This window comes from Bos javanicus, chromosome 1, assembly GCF_032452875.1.
Source record: "Bos javanicus breed banteng chromosome 1, ARS-OSU_banteng_1.0, whole genome shotgun sequence".
Lineage (NCBI taxonomy): Eukaryota > Metazoa > Chordata > Mammalia > Artiodactyla > Bovidae > Bos > Bos javanicus.
The window spans coordinates 140,094,759-140,117,194 of record NC_083868.1 but is presented as its reverse complement, the minus strand read 5'-3'; the positions used below and the strand labels follow the sequence as shown (position 1 = coordinate 140,117,194).

At 44.9% G+C, this 22,436-nt stretch overlaps 1 protein-coding gene across 1 annotated transcript in view; it reads left to right on the top strand.

Annotated features, from left to right (window-relative positions):
• DSCAM (DS cell adhesion molecule) overlaps positions 1 to 22,436 on the top strand; it is a 696,196-nt gene that overhangs the window by 555,156 nt on the left and 118,604 nt on the right. Inside the window, exon 16 of the mRNA XM_061425997.1 lies at positions 4,729 to 4,799. Coding sequence (XP_061281981.1) covers positions 4,729 to 4,799 — 71 coding nt within the window. The remainder of the gene's footprint in view (positions 1 to 4,728; positions 4,800 to 22,436) is intronic.

The following is a 22,436-nucleotide window of genomic DNA, read 5'->3' as shown; positions in this document are numbered from 1 at the left end:
CTAGAATAAACATTAGGAACTGTAAATATAGTCCTCATTTATTACTCTTTTACAAATTGAATAGTTTCAGTTTCTATTAAAAAAATGCAGCAACTATATATTTCGGAAAATCACATTCATCAGTAATTCTTACCTCTAGCCTGCTCTTCCTGTAGGAATAAGGTAAATATTCTGGTTTAAAAAAACAGAATAAAAAATTATCCTTTCTAGTTTTAGTGCAATTTCAATTCAAGACTGTTAAATAAATTCTTAAATGTTAAATGTCAACACAATTTTCAAATTTAGTTAAAGCAGTGGATACCTAATGGTTAGTCTTCAATCATGTCAGCATTGGGAATTCAGTCTGCCTTGGATTCTAATTTTATGAAATTGTCCTTTTGCAATGAGATGAGGATCCATGAAAAAAAAAAATTACAGCTTAGGCATTGTAAGGAAAGCACTAAAATTCTGGAAGCAGACTAATTTTTTATATCATTTTTTAAAATTGTATTTTATTGAAGCATAGTTGATTTATTTGTTGTTTAGTCACTCAGTCTTGTTTGACTCTTTTGTGACCCCATGGACTGTAGGCCACCAGGCTCCTCTGTCTGTGGGATTTCCCAGGCAAGAATACTGGAGTGGGTTGCCATTTTCTTCTCCAGCATCATTTTTTATGTCATTTTTACAGTGCTTGTCTTAGAATGTTTTAGAAACTTAAAGTAGAAAATTCAGCACCCAAACAAAAGCTCTTCCTAATTATATTGGGCAAAGCTCTAATGTGTGTAAAATTCTTTCAGTCTCTGCCTTTAACATAGATACTATGACTGTATTTTAAGAGAGGAGAGATCTGAATCCTTTCATGTCAGAGACTAAGCAGACTAATAAATAAATTACTAACAAACCACAGAAGTCTTGATAGACTAAGCCAAAAAAGCTTTGTATTCTTATAAACTGTCAGGTCTCTGGGACTTCAGGCTTCCCGGTTGATGCAAGTGGTAAAGAACCTGGCTGCCAATGCAGGAGATGTGAAAGAGATGGAGGTTTGGTCCCTGGGTCAGGAAGACCCCATGGAGGAGGAAATGGCCACCCACTCCAGTATTCTTTCCTGGAGAATCCCATGGACAGAGGAGCCTGGCAAGAGACCGAGCATACATACACACACACGCGAAACTTCCCTGGTGGTCCAGTGGTTAAGACTCCATGCTTCCAAAGCAGGGGATGTGGGTTCCATCCCCAGTCGGGGAAGTAAGATCCCACATTCTATGTTATGGAACCAAAAAAAAAAAAAAAAAACCCACAATGTCAGGTCTGTCCTGGATACAGGGATTATCCCATGTCCCCAGACCACTTCACAGGGGAACTTCTTAAAATGCAAGACCAGACTGAAAAAGCAAAATGCCCCATGTTCACACTTAATGTTTTCTGATAGAATCAAGAGCATTTTTAAACACTCTCCTAGTGACTTTGTTTTTGATTATGAATATATCTCAACAAGAAAATGACAGCTGACTATTGCCAGCCAACCCCTTGAAAAGGCTACAACAAAGGACAAAGAATCCAGAATGGGAGGTACTATGCACCACCTCGGATTCCTAACCAGCAGGCGCCTTGTTCAGTCTGACTTTGCAAAATTAAATTAAAATAATCAAGCCTCAGTGTAGCCATCAGACCTCAAAATAATTTTTTCAAGGATTTTTATGCATGCACCACGTACTTCTCGCTGATCACAGAACTTCTCCATGTTTAAGAGAAATCTCTTCGATGTGCTTTCATTGCATCTGATATGGACATATTCCTGCAGAAAGGGCTGGTTTTCTTTACTACTAGTGCAACATGGGAAGCCCCTCACCCTGAGTATAGAAATTAGCTTCAGCATTAGCATTGTCTTTGCACTGAAGAATCAATAAATCCAAGAGGCTGCAGGACCCCCAGAAAACTCACTGTCCCCGTGACCTGCTAGGGAGAGAGAGGAGTGCTCTGGGTTTCAGCATCCACACAGCGCTGCACTGATCAAAGCAAGGACTCACTCTAGACTTGGTTCCTAAGACCACACAGCTTTGATTGAGTCTGTTAGGAAAAGAGGGAAAGACTGATATGCAGATGCATGCCCGAGCCTGCTGTGACAGGTTCCCAAGCCAGAGGAGTGCTCGTAGGCCCAGGTAGGAAACTGGTGGAGGGAAAAGGCGGCTCCGACCTGCCCCGGGGAGGGGGGGGGCAGTCGTGTTTAGGTTTCCCCTGCAAAGGTGGACGTGGCTGGGACGCGGGGTGCAGCGAAGTGAGGGTGCATGGAAACTGCAGAGAAAGGCAGGACACAGATGTGCAAAGTTAATGTGAGGGACGAAAAGTCTGAAGCTCTGAAGGCTGCCATGTCTCCTTTAAAGAGGTAAAGTGAAGACCAGAACTAATGTGTAGGAACAGAATGGAAAGCTGGTGCCAGGCATCGTTGCTGGGCTGGAGGGGGTGGTTCAGGGACAGAGGCTGTGTCCCTAGTGAGGTCAGAGACCTGGTGAGTAGATTCCTGGGAGAGCTTCCGAGCAGAAGGGAGCAGCCTGCAGGCCCAACTGTCTACCGGTTTCTTGTAAATGTTTCCAGCTGCTGAGCAGACACCTCCGTACAATAGCCCCTCTTCTCTTCACATATATATTCCTAACGTGCAATGAAGCATCTTTCCTGGAAAACTGGCTTCCTTTCTTCGCCCCCTTGGGTTAACATTCTCCCCCATTCCTGCCATCTCCAACTGTGGAATGAAAGTGAAAAAGAAAGTGTTAGTCGTTCAGTAGTGTCCGACTCTTTTTGCAACCCCATGGATTGTAGCCCACCAGGCTCCTCTGTCCATGGAACTTCCCAAGCAAGAATACTGGAGTGGGTTGCTGTTTCCTTCTCCCAGTGATTGAACCTGCATTCAGTTGAATTGAACTCCTGAGTCTCCTGCACTGCAGGCAGATTCTTTACTGTCTGAACCACCAGGGAACTTAGTAACAATCCCAGCACCCACTTCTTCCCACTTGTTGCCACTGTTTATTCCCAGTTCCCCCAGTGGCATTTCTCCTGCATGCATCAGTGGTCTCATAAAGCCTCAGTTGAGACAGGGTGTGACAGTTCCATTGCACATTATCCTCATCAGTGAAATTGCCCCTACTGGTGGGTCAGTGCTCTCAGGCACCGGGTACACCCTTTTCCACAGGCTACTGCAACAGTCCAAGCCTCTATTGCGTTCCTGGCACCCACCACTCTTCCCCTGACTTTGTACCTTATGATTTTGGTGAGAAGAGAGACAATCGGATTTGAACCTACTTTCTTCAAGGAGCAAGTATAGCTGGGTGTTCACTCACCCTGCTTCCCTGCCCACTGGGTTCTCCTCCTCTCATCCCAGAGGTGCTTGCCTTATGCCCCCCTCTCTCCAACACCTCCCCTCTTGCTCTGTCCTCTTGCTAATCTCCTGGGACCTTGTTCTTTCAAGTATACCTTTCCTTTTTGCGATTTGAATTTCTCCTTTGCTGTGCTCCATAAAAACACTCAGTGAGAATAATCATCGTTACTCCTTGTATGTTCTAAGCATCATAACCCAGACATACATTCTATCATCCCATTATATGGAGAAGGAAACCGAGGTGCAGAAAAACTGTCACCCGCAAAACACCTCCAAGTTACTAAGCAAGGGAGCCAGAATTTGAACTCAGGCAGAAAGATTCCAGTGCCCATCAACTTAGCGGCTGCATTGTGACATCACTCAAAACTTCTTTCTCGGTTAAATGGAAAACACGTTTCCGCTAAATTGACTTTATTCTTTCCCCTTCCTCTTCTTTCCAAACCTTCAGTCTTGTTTCTGTTCCCTATTTTTGATTTCTCATCTCCCAGTGCTCCTCACTTTTCTGCAAACTGGCATCTCCACATCCACAGAAATGGCCCATTCACAGCTCAGCAGTGGTTGTAGAGCTATCTTCCCAACAATATGTGGTCACCCAGTGGGGTCTCTCCCTGCTGACCTCTGGGTTCCCTTTTGCTTCCACTTCTCTGAAGACACTTGAGTATGTGCTGTGTTATAATAGCTTCCGTGTGCTCAGCCCATTGTTCTGATCAGACTGCAAACTCCTGCTGGACAAGGCCGTCTCCTCTAAGCTTTGCACTGTGTATGTAATGCAGGGTAGATTCCTAGTACAGAGTGATCGACTGTGCATGGCAGGCGATTGGCACCCCTATAACCACTGGATATAAGTTGGTGTGGATTGCATGCTTTTTTTTTTTTCTTTCACTCCAAACTGCCCTCTGTGGCTACTGCCCCAGGTTAGTAAGTTTTCTCTTGGAAAGAGTGGAGAACTAAAACCATCAAAGAGAATCAGAGGCAGAAGAATCCTTTTTCTCCCTCCCCAGGTAGTTTGAGTCTCCTGAGGTGCTCCAATGCACATCACTAAACAGAGTCTCCAAAAGAACCAGAGGGATCTTCGTAGCCACTATAGACTTTGATCAAAGAAATGTTTCACCACTTTCTGTTTTACTAGTGTATTAACGTATGGTTTATTCATCAAGTTGTCAAAGACAAGGTGAGAAAGAATACAAAGATGTGTGTCAAAATTCACTTTTTCTAGAAGTGAGTGAGCACAGGGTGAATGTTGTGCACAGTGATTCAGCAAAATTGATTTTCCCACGAAAGCTGCTGTGGCGCTTCTTCTGGCCCTGAGTCCTGTTACATGGGTTTCAGTCCACACTGGAACCCATCTCTAACTGACCTGTGGGTTTTGGTCTTTCCAGCTCCTGACGGCCCACCTCAGGAAGTCCACCTGGAGCCCATCTCTTCCCAGAGCATCAGGGTCACCTGGAAGGTAAACCCAGCGAGCACGCATCCTCCTGGCACTTTCTCCGTGGGGGTGGGGTGGGGAGCCTTCACTCACATTAAGTATTATGAGGCCAAGGCATGCACACTTTTTTAACTTTTATTTTATACTGGAGTATGGTTGATTTCCTGGGCTTCCCCAGTGGCCCAGCAGTAAAGAATCCACTTGTGATGTAGAAGACATGGGTTCGATCCCTGGATTGGAAAGATCCCCTGGAGGAGGGTATGGCAACCCACTCCAGTATTTTTGCCTGGAGAATCCCATGGACAGAGGAGCCTGGTGGGCTACAGTCCATGGGGTCACAAAGAGTCAGACACGCCTGAAGCAATGAGCAGGCACGCATAGTTGATTTATAATGTTCTGTTCATTTCCGGTGTACAGCAAGTGATTCACTCACATGTAGGAAACTTTTGTTTTGCAAAGTTAGACTAGATACCTTTTTTACTAAAATCCAATCTTTGTATTTATGGCAGATTCTGTATCTACAGATTGTAGTTATTGGACCATGTTTTCAGTCTCTGAATCATGATTGGATCCTGAGTGCTGGTCTTCATGCAAATCGAAAACAGGCATGACCACACTCATGAAATTCATCCCCGTGGAAACATTTCCTAATTCCTCTTCCTAAATGCCAAATCACAGACTGTGTGGTAGACAGTTTGCCACGTGGCAAAGAGGAGAGCAGTCCTGGTTGTGCCCCTAGCTGGCGGTGGCCTCGAGCATGCCCAGGGAGGGGAGCGCTGGGCCAGCTGCTGGCTGAGGCAGTGGTGCCCCGGCATGGCCAGCAGATATCGACTGCCTGCCAGTGAGCTCATTGCCAGCTGCTGGGACAGAAAGTCTGGGCCACTTGCTGGGACGGAAAGTCTGGGCCACAGTGCAAACAACCACACCACTCGGCATGCTGCTTCCTCCGGCATACATAGTTTTCACAGCCAAACTCTCATTGAAGGAAGCAGCGTTGACCGAGATTCTGGCCTGAACTCATCACAAACTAGCATGCTGGCAGCGCTGCCCCTGGGAGCCTACAGTCATTGAGGGGGTGGATGAATCGGCTTGGTTAATTAGTCACGCCCTCTGTGTGACCTTGGAGCTGACCACCTTCCTTCCGATTCCACTTTATCTAGAATGCCGTGGCTGGGTCAGAAAGTCTGCAAAGCCGCACTTCCTTTTCCGCTTCTGGTTTCTGGTGTTGCACTTTGCACTTTTCTCGTTTGCTTCTTCCCGCTTTCCTCACCCTCTTGCCTGTGTTCTCCCTTAGCGAAGGTAAGAGCCGCAGTGAGGTCTTTAACCCACACACCTCTCGTCCCCCTGAAAAACCTCATCCATTGCACCTCTTGCTGTGTTTCTTTTTCTTTTCTTCTAGCATCAGCTGTTTCATCAAATGACTAGCCTCTATACCACTACTACTAATAAAGGATTTTCAGGCTGGGATGGACACCACCTTGGATGTAAACACACATCAGTGGGGCCAGCCCCTTTGTGTGGGCTTTTTACAGGCTTGGCCCCTGAGCTGTCATCCCTGTGGGCAGCACGCTGTCTGTTCAACTGCTCAGACAGGGCAGGCCGAGCCGGGTGGGAGGGGGCCGAGGGTCTTTGTGAGGACATCCGCCAGCCGTGAGCATCACTCGCCTTGTGATGAAAGGCACTCAGCAGGCCCCAGCCCCCCACACAGCCCGGCCCTGCTGCAAAGCGAATGCTGACTCACTCTGTCTTGCGTTCAAGCTTGGGAACTTTCCCCCACCAGCCCGCCGCATTCTCTTGCATTTTGCCACTGAAAAGACCAGCTATTACAGCGGGCCCTAGAGCTTTCTCTGTCCTGCAGGAGAGAAGTGTCTGTCCCCAGAGCTCTTATAACTAAAAATAGAAACTTCAGAGGCTTAAAAAGGTATTGTATCCCTTCTGTCTCTATAGAGAAGCAGCAGGAAAAGTCAGTAGATTGCAGTTAAATGTCTTCTGAATGTCAAAAGAATGAACGAGTTGTGGGCTTTTGAAAGGAGGCCTTGCCTGCATTAGACGAAACCAGCCGCACTGTCCTATTCATGGAACCTTGATTTAGTCCAGGGTGGTGGGCTGCAGACAGAGACGTGGTGATTGAACCACTGAGTGGAGGAGGGGCTGCCCGCGGAGCTGTCATTTCACACTGGCCTGATTGTGTCATGCAAGTGTGTCACCAATTCAATCTAACTGTAGGCGATACTAAGTGATCCAAAGTACCGTGTGTTGCATAAAATAAGCCTTGATTTTATGGTATCAAAGCTCCAGATTTACATTTTGTGTAAAGAGGCTGATAGGAGGGACTTCCCCTGGCAGTCCTGTGGTTAAGACTTCACCTTCCAATGCAGGGGGTACCTACTGGTTCAATTGCTGCTCAGGGAGCTGAGATCCCATATGCTGCACAGGCAAAAAACCAAAGCTTAAAAAACAGAAACAACATAGTAAGAAATTTTAAAAAGACTTTAAAAATGGTCCACATCAAAAAAGAAAAAAAAAATCTTAATAAAAGAGGCTAACTGGAAAGGAGGAGAAAGAAGGAAGGAAAGAAAAAGAGAGACATTGTATTAGCTGAAGATGTGCTAGTTCCTCAGAGGAAAGAACAGCTCTAGGCTTTAGGGAGGAATATATCCAGTTTAGACATTAAACCTCCTGAAGGTCAACGGTAAGCACACAGGAAGATGCCCAAGAACTTGTCTGTATGATGGAAGATGAAGAAAATCCCATGGACAGAGGAGCCTGCCAGGCTCCAGCCTCCATGGGGTTGCAAAGAGTTGGATACAACTTAGCGACCAAACAACAGCAACAATCTGAAAAATACTTTTAACTCTATAGAGTGCCTTATCTCCCTAATTCCAACAAATCAAGGCATCATTACAACCTAGTCTATATTTCAGAGATGAACTCTTCCAGGGGGAAATGGCTTAGTTTGTCATTTAAGAACAAAATTGCCTTATTGCCAATGACCTTCATAGCAGCGCTATAATAAACAGCAGATGCCACTTGACTTCTACATCCAGTGCAGCAGTAAAGAATCTGCCTGCCAATGCAGGAGATGCAAGAGACACCCATTCGATCCCTGGGTCAGGAAGATCCCCTGGAGAAAGAAATGGCAACCCACTCCAGTATTCTTGCCTAGAGAATCCCATGGACAGAGGAGCCTGGTGAGCTACCGTCCATGGGGTCACAAAGAGTCAGATACAACTGAGTGACTGAGCACATAGCCAAAGTGGCAGGGAATTTCCCAAGATCTGAGGGCTCCTGACTGTCCAATGGAGCCCCTCCAACCCCCCCACCCCCCACCCCTCTCTTGGCTATCTGACTTTGCTGGCTGGGCTTATAAGCAATAGATGTGCTAATGTATGTAAAATGCCAAGATTGTGCTTGTGCCTGGAAAGGTTCAACAAACCTTTCAGCACCTTCCAGCCTCATGCTATAAATGTGACTAGCCCGAGCAAAGTTAAAGGAAATGAAGTAACCCGTCCACTTTTACCTACTACCACTTTCTTTCCAGATTGTAAAATTAACCTCCACATAACTGGGCATTAAGTCGACCTCCTTGCTTCCGCAGTCAGAGGAAATTCAAGAGCTGCCTTGGAATTAGTTTTACTTAATTTTTAAGCCCTCACTTTAATTTTTAACTCTCTCCTTAGGCTGTGAAAAATTACAAAATTTGCATTTCTTTTATGAAGTAATCAATTGGTTCTAGAGTTGGATTTTCAGCATTTTTATTAAAAATCCCAATGACCAACATGCCTGACAAATATTTAAGGAATTGTTAGCCCTTCTCATATTGATAAGTTTAACCTCTTCCCCTATAATGAGAGAAGAAAAATCCAAACCGATTTCAAAATGTCTTGATCATCTGCATAACATAGGGCTATTCTCTCAATCTCTTACAATTAACTAGACCATAGGCTCTGTGAGGGGAGAGGGCATGTTTTGTTGTTCTTTATGTTTCCAGTAGCAGCACAGTAAATATTTGTTAAGTAAACACATGGACTTCTCATTGTTCACCTTCACGTTAAAATCTGCATGTCAGGAGCGGGTCCCTTTCCTTTGGAAAACTGGATGCCCTAAAAAGCCCTACATGACTAAGTTAACATCTTACTTTTTTGCACATGTATAAAATATACAGATGCCCTTCACAAAACTACTCGTTGCTTATTTGCTTTATTTGGGGTATACTCTGTTCCTCTCCCCACCTCCCCACTGGATCAGCCCTCTTGGTTTAGCCATGTGATTGGTCTTTTCCTAGAACTCCAATTCTCTACCCCAAAACAGAGCTGCCAACCTGCCTGCCCCAAGGGTCCTGGCTGGCCTCCCAGCCTAAGCAGGCGATCCTCTTAGTGCCCAGCCTCAAAGGGCAGTGAGCAGATGCTGGCCAGCTTCACAAAGGCTGCTGAGCCGCCAAGAGTGTGGGATACCAGCCCACACCTGAGCATGCTGGGAAGACAGGTTGGCTGATTCACAACCCAGGAGGCTTGTCTCTGTCCAATCCCAGTGAAAAGGCCAGCCCTCTCGGCTCATTTGCCCTGACAGGACATCAGCTGAACTTGAACCAGGGGCTCAGATCAGGGCCAACTCCATTCATCAGCTGGCAGTCGTTTCAGATGATGTCTTCTGAAGGTTTCACTTGGAGCCTGGATGAACCTGGCATAGTACAAGAGACCTAAGGACAGACACTTTCCTTGTTCCGTTTCAGAACAGTTAGCTCATAAACAAGTTACTGACTGTTAGGTCACAATAAACTTGGAGGTAAGGGTGATATTTGTGCATTGATTGTTGGAATGTATTATCAGAAATGCAATTAAGAGTAGTAAATAGGAACATCAAGGTTAGAATCAAAAGAGAATTTTGGATATTGACTGGTGACTGATCACAGGTCTTTATTTATATCAGCATCACATTTTACAAGTGGATTGGCTTCCAAAGTTTGGACATTAAGGTAAAAATTGCTTATAACAGGATAATATTAAAATTTATTTGATTGTCTGTTGAGTACCCTAGGCATGTTACCAATGAGACCTTGGCATCATACATGTGTGAATATTTAATATTTGCAGTAAAAATAAGGCTTCCCAGGTGCTGCTAGTGGTAAAGAACCCACCTGCCAGTGCAGGAGACACAGGTTCAATCCCTAGGTTGAGAAGATCCCCTGGAGTAGGAAATGGCAACCCATTCCAGTATTCCTACCTGCAGAATCCTGTGGACAGAGGAGCCTGGCAGGCTACAGTCCATGAATCACGAAGAGTTGGACACGACTGAAGCAACTTGCATGCATGTGAAAATAAAGAGCATATGTAAAAATATAACTGGACAGGATTTTATTACATTATATATAAAATAAGATTAGCATTAGGTTAAATGTATCTATGGCAGGTAAATTACAGATAATAAGAATATTCTGATGCAGCATAAAATGTACTGGATTAGACTTCAAAACAATTAGATATTATTCCCATCTCCACATTTAGTAGAAATGATCTTGAACAAGTAACTTGATTTGTCATTGCTGAAGCTTGAACCCTTTCATTAGGTCCAATCTGTGTCTCCTTTTCATTATGTCATAGACAGATAAACAACAGCACATTGAAGCCTTATCTGTAATCATCACTCTGTGCTGCCTTGACGGCCATGAAGGATGAAGGCCAGAAGAGCATTTTAGGATATGCATGCTGGTCCTTTGAATAACAACCCTGATTTTTGCTCTACCCTGGATGCTGGCCCCTCTGATGCTCTGGACAGCACAGTCCTTTCTAATAATTTTTTTTTGGCTGTTTTTCAGTCACTCAGTCATGTCCAACTCTTTGCAACCCCATGGACTATAGCATGCCAGGCTTCCCTGTCTTTCACCATCTCCCAGAGTTTGCTCGAACTTATGTCCATTGAGTCAATGATGCCATCCAACCATCTCATCCTCTGTTGTCCCCTTCTCCTGCCCTCAATCTTTCCTAGCATCAGGGTCTTTTCCAATGAGTCAGCTCTTCACCATCAAGTGGCCAAAGTTTTGGAGCTTCAGCTTCAGCATCAGTCCTTCCAGTGAATATTTAGGGTTGATTTCCTTTAAGATTGACTGGTTTGATCTCCTTGCAGTCCAAGGGACTCTCAAGAGTCTTCTCCAGCACCACAGTTTGAAAGTATCAATTCTGTAGTCAGCTTTCTTTATGGTCCAACTCTCACAGCCATACATTACTACTGGAGAAACCATAGCCTTGACTGTATGAACCTTCATTGGCAATGTGATGTCTCTGCTTTTAAATACAATGTCTGTCAGTCACTAAATGAATTCTTTCCTGGCTGGGCCTTGGCTATGCCCTTCATTTCCCCACAGAAACTTCCACATTGTCCTCCTTATTCTCTCCCTGGTCTGAACTCAGGGCATCTCCCCTGTCCCTGCCAGTTCTCTCTGACTGACTCCACTGCCAGACTCTGGAACACTTAGCCATCACCCTTCTGGCATAGTTCATGTCTCAGAAGTCTTCTCTAGCTTTGCTGAGCTTCAGAGGCCATTGCCCCCTCCTCAGCAGCTGCCTGAGTTCGACATAGACCCTTAGGAAGGATACAGGGCATCTAGAGACCCTGATGTTAGGTGGAGGTTATTCCTGGAGACATCAGAGCTGGTAGATACAAACTGATCCTGGTCTGCACATGTTCTGTGAATTCCTCTGTTAGACCATCAGCAGAAACCACTGGATAAACTTAGTTCAGTTCAGTTCAGTTCAGTCACTCAGTCATGTCCGACTCTTTGCAACCCCATGAATCGCAGCACGCCAGGCCTCCCTGTCCATCACCAGCTCCCAGAGTTCACCCAGACTCACATCCATCGAGTCAGTGATGCCATCCAGCCATCTCATCCTCTGTCATCCCCTTCTCCTCCTGCTGGTGAGAAATACTCTATGTTGCTCCCAGAGAGTGAGATTTGCAAAGGACAGCAGAATTCAAAAAAAGGAGGGGTCTAGCAAGAGTAGTTACTCAACAGTTGTTTGTTGGTGGGATGACTGAATGCATATGTGAATGAATGAATGAGATGGAACCACCCTTAAGTTTAGAAATAGAATAAATAGGTCCTGGTGTGCAGTAGTTAACCTCAAGTTCATCCCACAACATTCTCCAAACCTGTTTCTAAAATTCTGCATTTGTGTTCCAACCACACCCTTGATTGCCATCTCCTCCTTGGCTGCCAAGTCTGACCAGCCTACGGTGACCATCAGCTCCAAGGCAAAGTTCTTGGCCTCTCCAGATGGTACACAGTTCAAACACTTAGTCATTCATGGTTACTTCTGGAGCTCCTTTGTCTGTTGTTTTTGTTGTTCAATTGTTGTTTGCTAAGTTGTGTCCGACTCTTTGCATCCCCATGGACTGACGCACCCCAGGCTTCCCTGTCCATTACCATCTCCTGGAATTTGCTCAAACTCGTGTCCATTGAGTCAGTGATACCATCCAACCATCTCATTCTCTGTCATCCCCCTCTCCTCCTGCCTTCTATATTTCCCGGGTTCAGGGTCTTTTCCAATGAGTCAGTTTTTCACATCAGGTGGCCAAAGTATTGGAGCTTAGCTTCAGCATCAGTCCTTCCAATGAATGTTCAGGGTTGATTTCCTTTAGGATTGACCGGTTTGATCTCCTTGCTGTCCAAAGGGTGTCTCATTGTCAGATCGCACCTCCAATTTTTATTTCACACCATGTGGCCGCTTGTTCTTTACCTGTTCCTCAGTGAGCAGTAACATTGAAGGGGGAGCTGCCTGGCCTCACACATCCCTTGTAGAAGACAATGAATACTCTCTCAGTCGATGGGGCCAGCAGAGCCCCAGCAGGGCTCTGACCAATGAAGCATCTATTCCCCCTCCATCCTGCCCGCCCTGAGAAGCAGTCCCTTTGCTGCCTTCTGACTCCTAAGACCACAAAAGGCTTACAGTCCTAATTGCATTCATTCCCTTCTGTTCTGCAGAGACCAAAAAGAGGGTTCTTGGGGATCTAAAAAACTGGGGAATGCACAGCTGTTGGTTCTTAACTGAATAGTCCATTCCAAGCAAGGCCAGTCCTAAACCATTTCATGATTTTCTAGTGATGACAACAGTGGTTCTCAGGTTTGAGCATGCTCAGAACCCTGAGGAGGGCTTGTTAACACACAGACCAGTAGCCACCTCCTTGCAGTAAGTGTTTCTGACATCAGCAGGTCTGGGTGGGGTCCCAGCTTTTCCCTAGCTTCCCCACATTCCTACCATTCCTCCCAAACCCCCAAAATTCCTGCTGACCCCTCCCTGAAGTTCCCCACCCTCCGTCCCTGGGTCATTTCTTGTATCCTCACCAGGCACAGCCGGGTGCACTACCCCCTTCTTGGGAATCCCCCTGCTCCCATTGGGAAAAGGCACCTCTCACTTTTCCCTTCTGTGCCAACAGCCCCCTGTGCCAGCCTTCAGTGCTGCCAGCGTCACTCTCCCTTTTAATCACAATTCACTGTGCGTCTCTCCTACCCACGGTGCCTTGTACAGAAGAGACGCCAGCTCCTGGTGGTTACATTTAATGCATCCATTCACTGAGCAAGTTATGGAATTTATGCTGTTTATATTGAGGAGCAATGAGAGGGACTGGAGGTAGCACATGGAGATGAAAGACTGTCTCCACCTCTGTAATAAAAGGGAAATGAGGACAGGTAACATTGTAAGTGAATCTGCAGGAAGCTGAAGGAAATGTTTTCAATCATGTTTCAACTGAGTCACTCGACATGCTGGCTTGATGTAGTATTCCAAGTGCGGGATTCTGCAGTGGAGGCCTCGGGCTCCCCAGTCCAGAAGCTGAATCTTGACATCCAGGATGGTCCACTCACCCACCAGCAGTGAGCAGGTGGAGGGGAGCGTGCTGGAAACAGGATCTGGTCAGTGGTTTTCTGAACCTGAGATGCCACTTCTAATCCGTCACATCCATGCTGGTGGTGCTGTGAGCGTTTGCTCATCCCTGATTTTCCCATCTCTGTAAGGAGCGGCAACTCTGCCACAGGCAGCTTGCAGGCTGATTCCGGTGGACACGTAAAATACAGGCACTTGCAAACCACAGGAATAAATTGACACAGGGCTCCTGTTGTCATGGAGATCAAAAGAGACAGTTTCTTAAAGGAAGTGGGGGTTGGGAGGGATTTGGAGGCTGGAGAAAGGGCTCCTGGAAAGATGAAAGAAGGCTGTTTAGGGAGACCACAGGAGGAAAAAAAAACTGTCAAGGCTGGAAGGGGAGAGAGCGTGCCACAGAAGGCAGATAAATGAGACAAATGAAAAGAGGTCTGGATGGTTCCTGATGCAAAGGTGAAGGAAAGGAAGGGGAAAATTCAACACAGAAAAATAATGAGTTCTCACAAGAGAAACAGCAGTGGACAGCTACAACCTTCTTTTGGAATTGTAGTGCATTCAAAGGGATTTGAGCCAACATAAAGCCAGGACACTCACACGTCAAAGCCATCTGTAAATAGCAGCATCTTCCTGCTTGCAGAGACACTCAGATTCCTGAATTCTTGATTATGGGGTGAAGGGAGCCCTCCTTCACTTTAGGTTGTTTGTTTGTTTGTTTGTTCCAATCACTTATTTTCTAAAGTCTTCCACTGAGAGGGCTGGTTGCCAGGAGAGGTTTGCTATAAATCCCCTGGCCTGCCTTCAAGGATCCTTATAAACTTGTGTAACCCACCGGCTGGCTGACAAGTGAATAGCACTTCTGGAATCCTTATTTTAAGCAGGAAACAAAAATTGACAACATTTTCCAGATAAATTAGCTCTTCAGAAGCTATTTTCTTCCCTGATATGGCCTAGGAAATGACATGGACCCCTCCAAATCCTGCTCAGATGGTAAATGATCTGCCTGTGATGCGGGAGACCCAGGTTCAATCCCTGGGTCGGGAAGATCCCCTGGAGAAGGAAAAGACACCCCACTCCAGTATTCTTGCCTGGAGGATTCCATGGACAGAGGAGCCTGGTGGGCTACAGTCCATGGATTCACAAAGAGTGGGACATGACTGAGCAACTAACACTTTCACATTCCTTCAAATCTTGCCTGGCTGTCCCGTCTTGATGGATTGGCCACCATGTCACATATCAGCATGGAAGCCAGGTCTCGACTTGCACCCTTGTGTCCAGACTGGGACACACTGCCTAAGAATTCCCTCTGAACTGGCTGACCCAGGCCTTTGTGTCATGGGTCTGGTGTCTAAGCACCTCCTCTGCCTTTATACCCTCCTCGTTCCCACCACTCACTTATATTCAGTAAGATATAAACCTTCACCTAAGGTCATTCTTACCCATCACTTTTTTAGACCTCATAAATGCTCAGGTGATCCAACCAGTCCATCCTAAAGGAAATCAACTCTGAATCTTCATTGGAAGGACTGATGCTGAAGCTGAAGTTTCAATACTTTGGCCACTTGATGGTGAAGAGCTGACTCATTGGGAAAGACCCTAATGCTGGGAAAGATTGAGGGTAGAAGGAGAAGGGGGTGACAGAGGATGAGATGGTTGGATGGCATCAACGACTTGATGGACATGAATTTGAGCAAACTGTGGGAGATGGTGAAGGACAGGGAAGCCTGGCATGCTGCGGTCCATGGGGCTGCAAAGAGTCACAGGACTGAGCAGCTGAACAACAACAAATGCTCAGAACCAGTCTCCTCTTTATCTACAATAACACTTTTTGAGAATGGCCACTGTGTTGAACTTCTAATGTGGCCAGGGAAGTGGATCAGATTTCAAATATTTTTTTAGGAATGTTTGTGCTCTTGGTGCTTGCAGCCAAGTTCTTGGAATCCAGATACTTGATATGCTCCAGGTGACCATAAAAGGAGATGGAGGTGGTCAGTTCCTGCTGAGCTGATGGTTGTTTTTGTCCAGTCAGTCGGTCATGTCTGACTCTTGGTGACCCCATGGACTGCAGCACACCATAGCTTTGACTATAGGGACCTTTGTCAGCAAAGGAATGTCTCTGCTTTTTAATATGCTATCTAGGTTTTTCATAGCTTTTCTTAAGGAGCAAGTGTCTTTTGATTTCATGGCTGCAGTCACCATCTACAGTGATTGTGGAGCCCAAGAAAGTAAAGTCTGTTACTATTTCCATTGTTTCCACATCTGTTTGCCATGAAGTGATGGGACCAGATGCCATGATCTTAGTTTTTTGAATGTTGAGTTTTAAGCCAGCTTTTCACTCTCCTCTTTCACATCCATCAAGGGGCTCTTTAGTTTCTCTTCACTTTCTGCCATAAGGGTAGTGTCATCTGCATATCTGAGATTGATTATTGGTTTTTCTCCAAGCAATCTTAATTCCAGCTTATGCTTCATCCAGCTCAACATTTCACATAATGTACTCTACATATCCGTCTAGTCAAAACTATGGTTTTTCCAGTAGTCATGTATAGATGTGAGAGTTGGACCATAAAGAAACCTGAGTGCTGATGAACTGATGCTTTTGAACTGTGGTGTTGGAAAAGACTCTTGAGAGTCCCTTGGACTGCAAGGAGATCCAACCAGTCCATACTGAAGGAAATCAGTCCTGATAATTCATTGGAAAGACTGATGCTGAAGCTCCAATACTTTGGCCACCAAAGTATTGATGAAGAGCTGACTCATTGGAAAAGACCCTGATGCTGGGAATGATTGAAGGCAGGAAGAGAAGGGGACAAGGATGAGATGGTTAGATGGCATCACCATCTTGATGGACATGAGTCTGAGCAAACTCCAGGAGTTGGTGATGGGCAGGGAGGCGTGGTATGCTGCAGTCCATGGAGTCACAAAAAGTTGGACACGAATGAGTGACTGAACTGAGCTGAACTCTGCATACAAGTTAAATAAGGAGGGTGACAATATACACCCTTGACATACTCCTTTCCCAATTTGCAACCAGTCTGTTGTTCCATGCCTGGTCCTAACTGTTGCTTCTTGACCTGCATGCAGGTTTCACAGGAGGCAGGTAAGATGTCTTATATTCCCATCTCATAAGAATTTTCCACAGCTTTTTGTGATATACACAGTCAAAGACTTTAGCGTAGTCAGTGAAGCAGAAGGAGATGTTTTTCTGGAATTCTCTTGCTTTTTCTACCATCCAATGGATGTTGGCAATTTGATCTCTGGTTCCTCTGCCTTTTCTAAATCCAACTTGAATATTTGGAAGTTCTCAGTTCACATACTGTTGAAGCCTAGCTTGGCAAATTTTGAGAATAACTTTGATAGCATATGAAATGAATGCAATTGTGTTGTAGTTTGAACATTTTTTGGCATTGCCCTTCTTTGGAATTGGAATGAAAACTGACCTTTTCCAGTCCTGTGGCCACCACTGAGTTTTCTAAATTTGCTAGCATATTGAGTGCCGTACTTTAAAAGCATCATCTTTTAGGATTTGAAATAGCTTAGCTGGAATTCCATCTAGCTTTGTTCATAGTGATTTTTCCTAAGGCCCACTTGACTTTTCACTCCAAGATGTCTGGCTCTAGGTGAGTGATCACACCATTGTGGTTACAAGTTGATGGTGGATGAAGTGAAAAGTGTCAGTTGCTTAGTTGTGTCCAGCTCTTTGTGACCCCATGGAATGTAGCCCACCAGGCTCCTCTGTCCATGGGATTCTCCAGGAAAGAATAGTAGAGTTGGTTGCCATTTTCTTCTCCAAGGGATCTTCCCAACCCAGGAATCAAACCTGAGTGTCCCACATTGCAAGAGGATTCTTTACCACCTGAGCCACCTTATGCAATGTTGATGGTAGGTGGGAGAGTGCCAGTGGAGGACAGAGAATGGAGAGGACTCCTTGGGTGGAGGCAGTCACAGGAGGCTCCCCAAGGAGTGAGAAGTTGAGCTGGCCATGGGATGAGTCAAGTTTTGACAGTAGAAAAAGGAAGAAATGCATTCTTTGATGGGGACTTTCATGAGATGGGAAAGTGTAAGAGAGCTGGGATCCCCATGCTTACCTAAGCACTTGAGGATCCAAGGGGAATGGACATCCAGGGGATGTTAGTCTGGAAACACTGCCGTGGGGCTCAGAACTTAACAGCAGGCACTGCTGTTGAGGGAGAAGGAGGGTGTGATCAAAGTGGCTTCTTAGAAATCTGTCTTCTCCAATATCTTGCAACCCAGATTCAAACGTGTTTCAGGACCCCTACCTGATTCTTTCTTCTATGTTTCTTCCTGTGCTGTGCTTAGTCACTCAGTAGTATCTGACTCTTTTGTGACCCTATGGACTGTAGCCCGCCAGGCTCCTCTGTCCATGGGATTCTCCAGGAAAGAATACTGGACTGGGTTGCCAGATGCCTTCCTCCAGGGGATGTTCCCAACCTAGGGATGGAAGCCAGATCTCTCACATTGCAGGCAGATTCTTTACCATCTGAGCTACCAGGGAAGCCCTGCTGCTGCTGCTGCATCGCTTCAGTCATGTCCGACTCTGTGGGACCCCATAGATGGCAGCCCACCAGGCTCCCCCATCCCTGGGATTCTCAGGCAAGAACACTGGAGTGGGTTGCCATTTCCTTCTCCAATGCATGAAAGTGAAAAGTGAAAGTGAAGTCGCTTAGTCGTGTCCAACTCTTAGTGACCCCATGGACTGCAGCCTACTAGGCTCCTCCATCCATGGGATTTTCCAGGCAAGAGTACTGGAGTGGGGTGCCATCGCCTTCTCCAAGGGAAGCCCTACTGTCTTCCTATTCCACCAGTAACTCTGTTTGCTTAGTTTCATGAACACAAACAATTATTTTTGACCCATTTACTCAATTTTTCTTTGAGGCTATTTAACAGCCCTAGAAGGGTATCCTAAAAAGTGTCTTCCCATTTGAATGCCTTCTCTTCACATGCCAGCCAACCATCTCACTTTATTCCAAGTAGACACATGCTCCAGGAAGTCCTGTTTCAGTATCATCCAAATAGTTTTTAAAGTAAGGGGTATTACATTATGACCCAACTTGTCTTAGGATGATATGAAACCTGCTGCTGCTGTTGCTAAGTCGCTTCAGTCCTGTCCAATTCTGTGCGACCGCATAGACAGTAGTCCACCAGGCTCCCCCATCCCTGGGATTCTCCAGGCAAGAAAACTGTAGTGGGTTGCCATTTCTTTCTCCAATGCATGAAAGTGAAGTTGCTCAGTCGTGTCTGACTCCTAGAGACCCCATGGACTATAGCCTACCAGGCTCCTCCATCCATGGGATTTTCCAGACAAGAGTACTGGAGTGGGTTGCCATTTCCTTCTCCAGATATGAAACCTACCACCAGACAAATGGATTGAAGTTCTTTGGGTCCTCACCCCATGCCCTCACCCCACCATGGCTTGTTGCCATACAACTCAGAGAGTCACTTTCAAAATACTTTGGAACTTTGATCAGAACCCCTAAAACATACAATTACAGTGTATAAAATTCCTGCATTTATGGACTTTTAAAAGACATCTCGTGTTTCTCAATATGAATATAAACCTTCAAGGATTTCTTTAAGGTTAACACATCCCTAAGTGTAAATCTGACTAGTTAGCCTACAAATTAATAATAGAACTTAAACTTTGTCTGCGATAGTTATAATTTTTGCTTATTTTTCACATGAAAACATAATAGTTTCTCTTTGTGTGATTCGTTAAATTTTTCTTTGATTAAATTTTTTGTTTCATGTAACTTTATAAACCTAATTATCAAGCTTTGCAAAAAGGAGAGAGTTTATTGGGGCTGAGTGGTGGACATTAAAGACAACTCTTGGGAAAACCTGGGTTAGAATTCCAACTCTGCATTTACCTTGAGGAATATGTTTTTTAATGTCTTTGACCTTTAGTTTCTTCCTCTGTAAGAAGGAGAATGATACTTCTTGGGGTTGTTGTGACAATGAACAGTGATAGATAGGTAGATAGATAGATAGATAATCTCACTTATTACACTGGTTGGGAAAATCACATTCTCAACAGGTGAGAGAGATGATGGATGGAGGAGGTGGTGGGAGGCTGGTGGTAACTAGTGGCAGTGATGTTGGCTCTGAGTTAGCGACAGAGGCGACGGTGGTCATAATGATGCTGGTGGTGATGTGGATGCCAGTGGTAATGGTAATGGGAGCACTGGAGGTGCAGCAGTGCTTTATGGTGGAGGCAGTGGTAAGAGTGGCTGCGAGCGTGGGAGAGATGAAGGCAGCACTGGGTGATGGTGGTGGAGGTGGTGGTGACGTTGGGACCCGTGGGAGCAATGCTGGTAGTGATGGTCTTGATGCTTGTGATGGACGTGGTGGCCGTGATGGAGGTGGTGGTCATGATGGTGATGGAGGTGGGGATGCTGGTGATGAGGTGGAGGCAGTGCTGAGTGGTGATGGCTTTCAGGGAGCATGGAGTAGCAGAGGTGGTTAGAAGTAGCCGTGTTCACGCTGATAGTACTGATGGTGATGATGAAGATTCAGTGGTCCAGGAGGTGACTCTTGATTGGTGGTGGTTACTGTGGTCATGGTGAGAGGAAGCTATTGTTGTGATTGAATTAGAAAGAGAAATAACCTAGAGACAATTTTAGCACACTAGCTTTTATTAAAATTGCTTTATTGGGATTAAGTTAGCACACCACCACAGTCACTGTTTTAAGGTTACAATTCCATGGTTTTTAGTATGCTTACAGAGGTGCACAGCCATTACCAGAATCTATATTTATTAAAATTTCATCCCCCACAACAAAACCCATACCTGTTAGTACTCACTCCCCACCCCCCCCACGCAACCTTTCTAGATGGTTTTCAGAGCCTCCGGAGGCCTGCGAGCTGTAGAATCAGAAGTATGTGATTCATTTGTAAGAAAAATCCATCACTTCTTTCTCGGGTGCGACAGTTCCTTCCGCATGATAACTAGAGATTGTATTAAAGCCCTGAAAGAAAAGACGTAAGCTCACTTCAAATATATTCCTTCAAATGTATACCCTCAAATAACTCACCTGTATCTGTTCAACATATATCTCTTCAAAATCACAATATCCAGAAGCCTGCAGGAGACTTCTCTCCCTTGTTCTTTGTGATAAACACAGTCCCTTAAGTTAAAAAATAACAACAAATAATGCTATCTCATTAACAGTCAGTTGAAACACAATTCCTTGAAGTAAGACACCCAACCACCTCTGGGACTGCAGTCCAATAAACAAACTTAAACAGATGCAATGTTTCACAAAGGTTAATTTGTGGTAGGAAATAAGTTACAAAAAACAATATCCCCCGTGATGGAAAAATGGTTCAATAAAACATGGCATATGATTTTTAAAGACCATAAACATGAAATATGATCATAATAGCCTATTAAATGAAAAAATCAGACACCAAACTCTGCGGAGGATGAAGACGACCATGTGGGAAACAAAAAAACAAATTTCAACTTTACTTAGAGAGATAGGAATGTTATCAAAATTTGAATAGCAATTACATAGGAAGGTTGGCGATATACTTTTAGTGTTATAAAAAATATTTTTTACAAAATATTTTGCAGAAGAACCTAATAAGCAAAAATAACCTTCCTACTGCTGCAGAATTAGCAGGACTAAAATGTATTTCTATGAAGAATGTAAAGAATGTTATATTTATTCTGTACAAAATATTTAAACTCAACAGGACAAAAACCTCTGTGTTGCCTATCATATACTTAAGCTAGTTAGAGTGTGTTTTCACCCATGGAGAGAGAAAAAATGAAGATATCTTCACCTACCTGTGCAGCCAGATCACAGGTGTGGTTAATCCCCCTAAATCCAAGAAGGGAAATGTCAGCCAGCAGGGCCCTCTGCTTGTAGAAGATTCTGCGAAACTGGGTGCTCTGTGTAAACACTCTCTTGTGGGTATTTACCTCCTACCTGATCAGACTCCACAGCTCTTGTCCTGGGATCCAGACTCGGCATCTTAGGGAGACTTAAAAATCGTCACAGGGAACCCATTGAAAAATTAGAATACTTTACAAATTAAAAAAAAAAACCTTTACATTTGGGTGAGTGATGTATTTAACATGAAAAAACTATGTGAAATAGGAGGAATGTCTTTGTTTTATATTTGCTTTGTCCATGGCTTTTGGAGGGAAATTAATTTTATTAATTGGCTAAATGTTAATTGGTTAAATTGTTAATTGGTTAAGCAATTGAGGTAAAACAAATTCCAGGTAATGGAAGTCTCAAAACCGGAAATCTTTAGATCTGATTTTTAGCAAAGCAAAAGCAAGATGAAAAGTTGTGGTTCATCGATGCAGAGCAGGAAAGCACAGACATCCGCTTCTGATAAAAAGAGGTGCGGGCTTTTACATCAAGGCCTGTAAGTTCCAACTTGACTGCAGAAGCAGTGGTTTCTAGGGCTGTTTCTTTGGTATCTATTTAGATTATGTAAACGCATGAAACCCAACGGGCTGTTGAGAAAAGCAGTGGGATCCAAGAAAACAATAAATGAGGAAACTTGCTTGGAAAAAAGATGGGATTTTACTGCTCTTGTGTAACTCAGACAAATTGCTAAAGACAACAGAGACTTCATTCCACGAGGAAGCTGGCATAATGAGCAGTCCACAGACGTTTGCTGAATTTGTGCTGCTATCTGCTCACGAACTTCTTCCTGTCGGGTGTCCAGGGCGATCCCCCAGGCCTGTCCCACCCAGGGCAGACCCACCTTGTCTGTTCTCTACCTGCCATTCCTCACCCCTGTGCATTCCTCATCT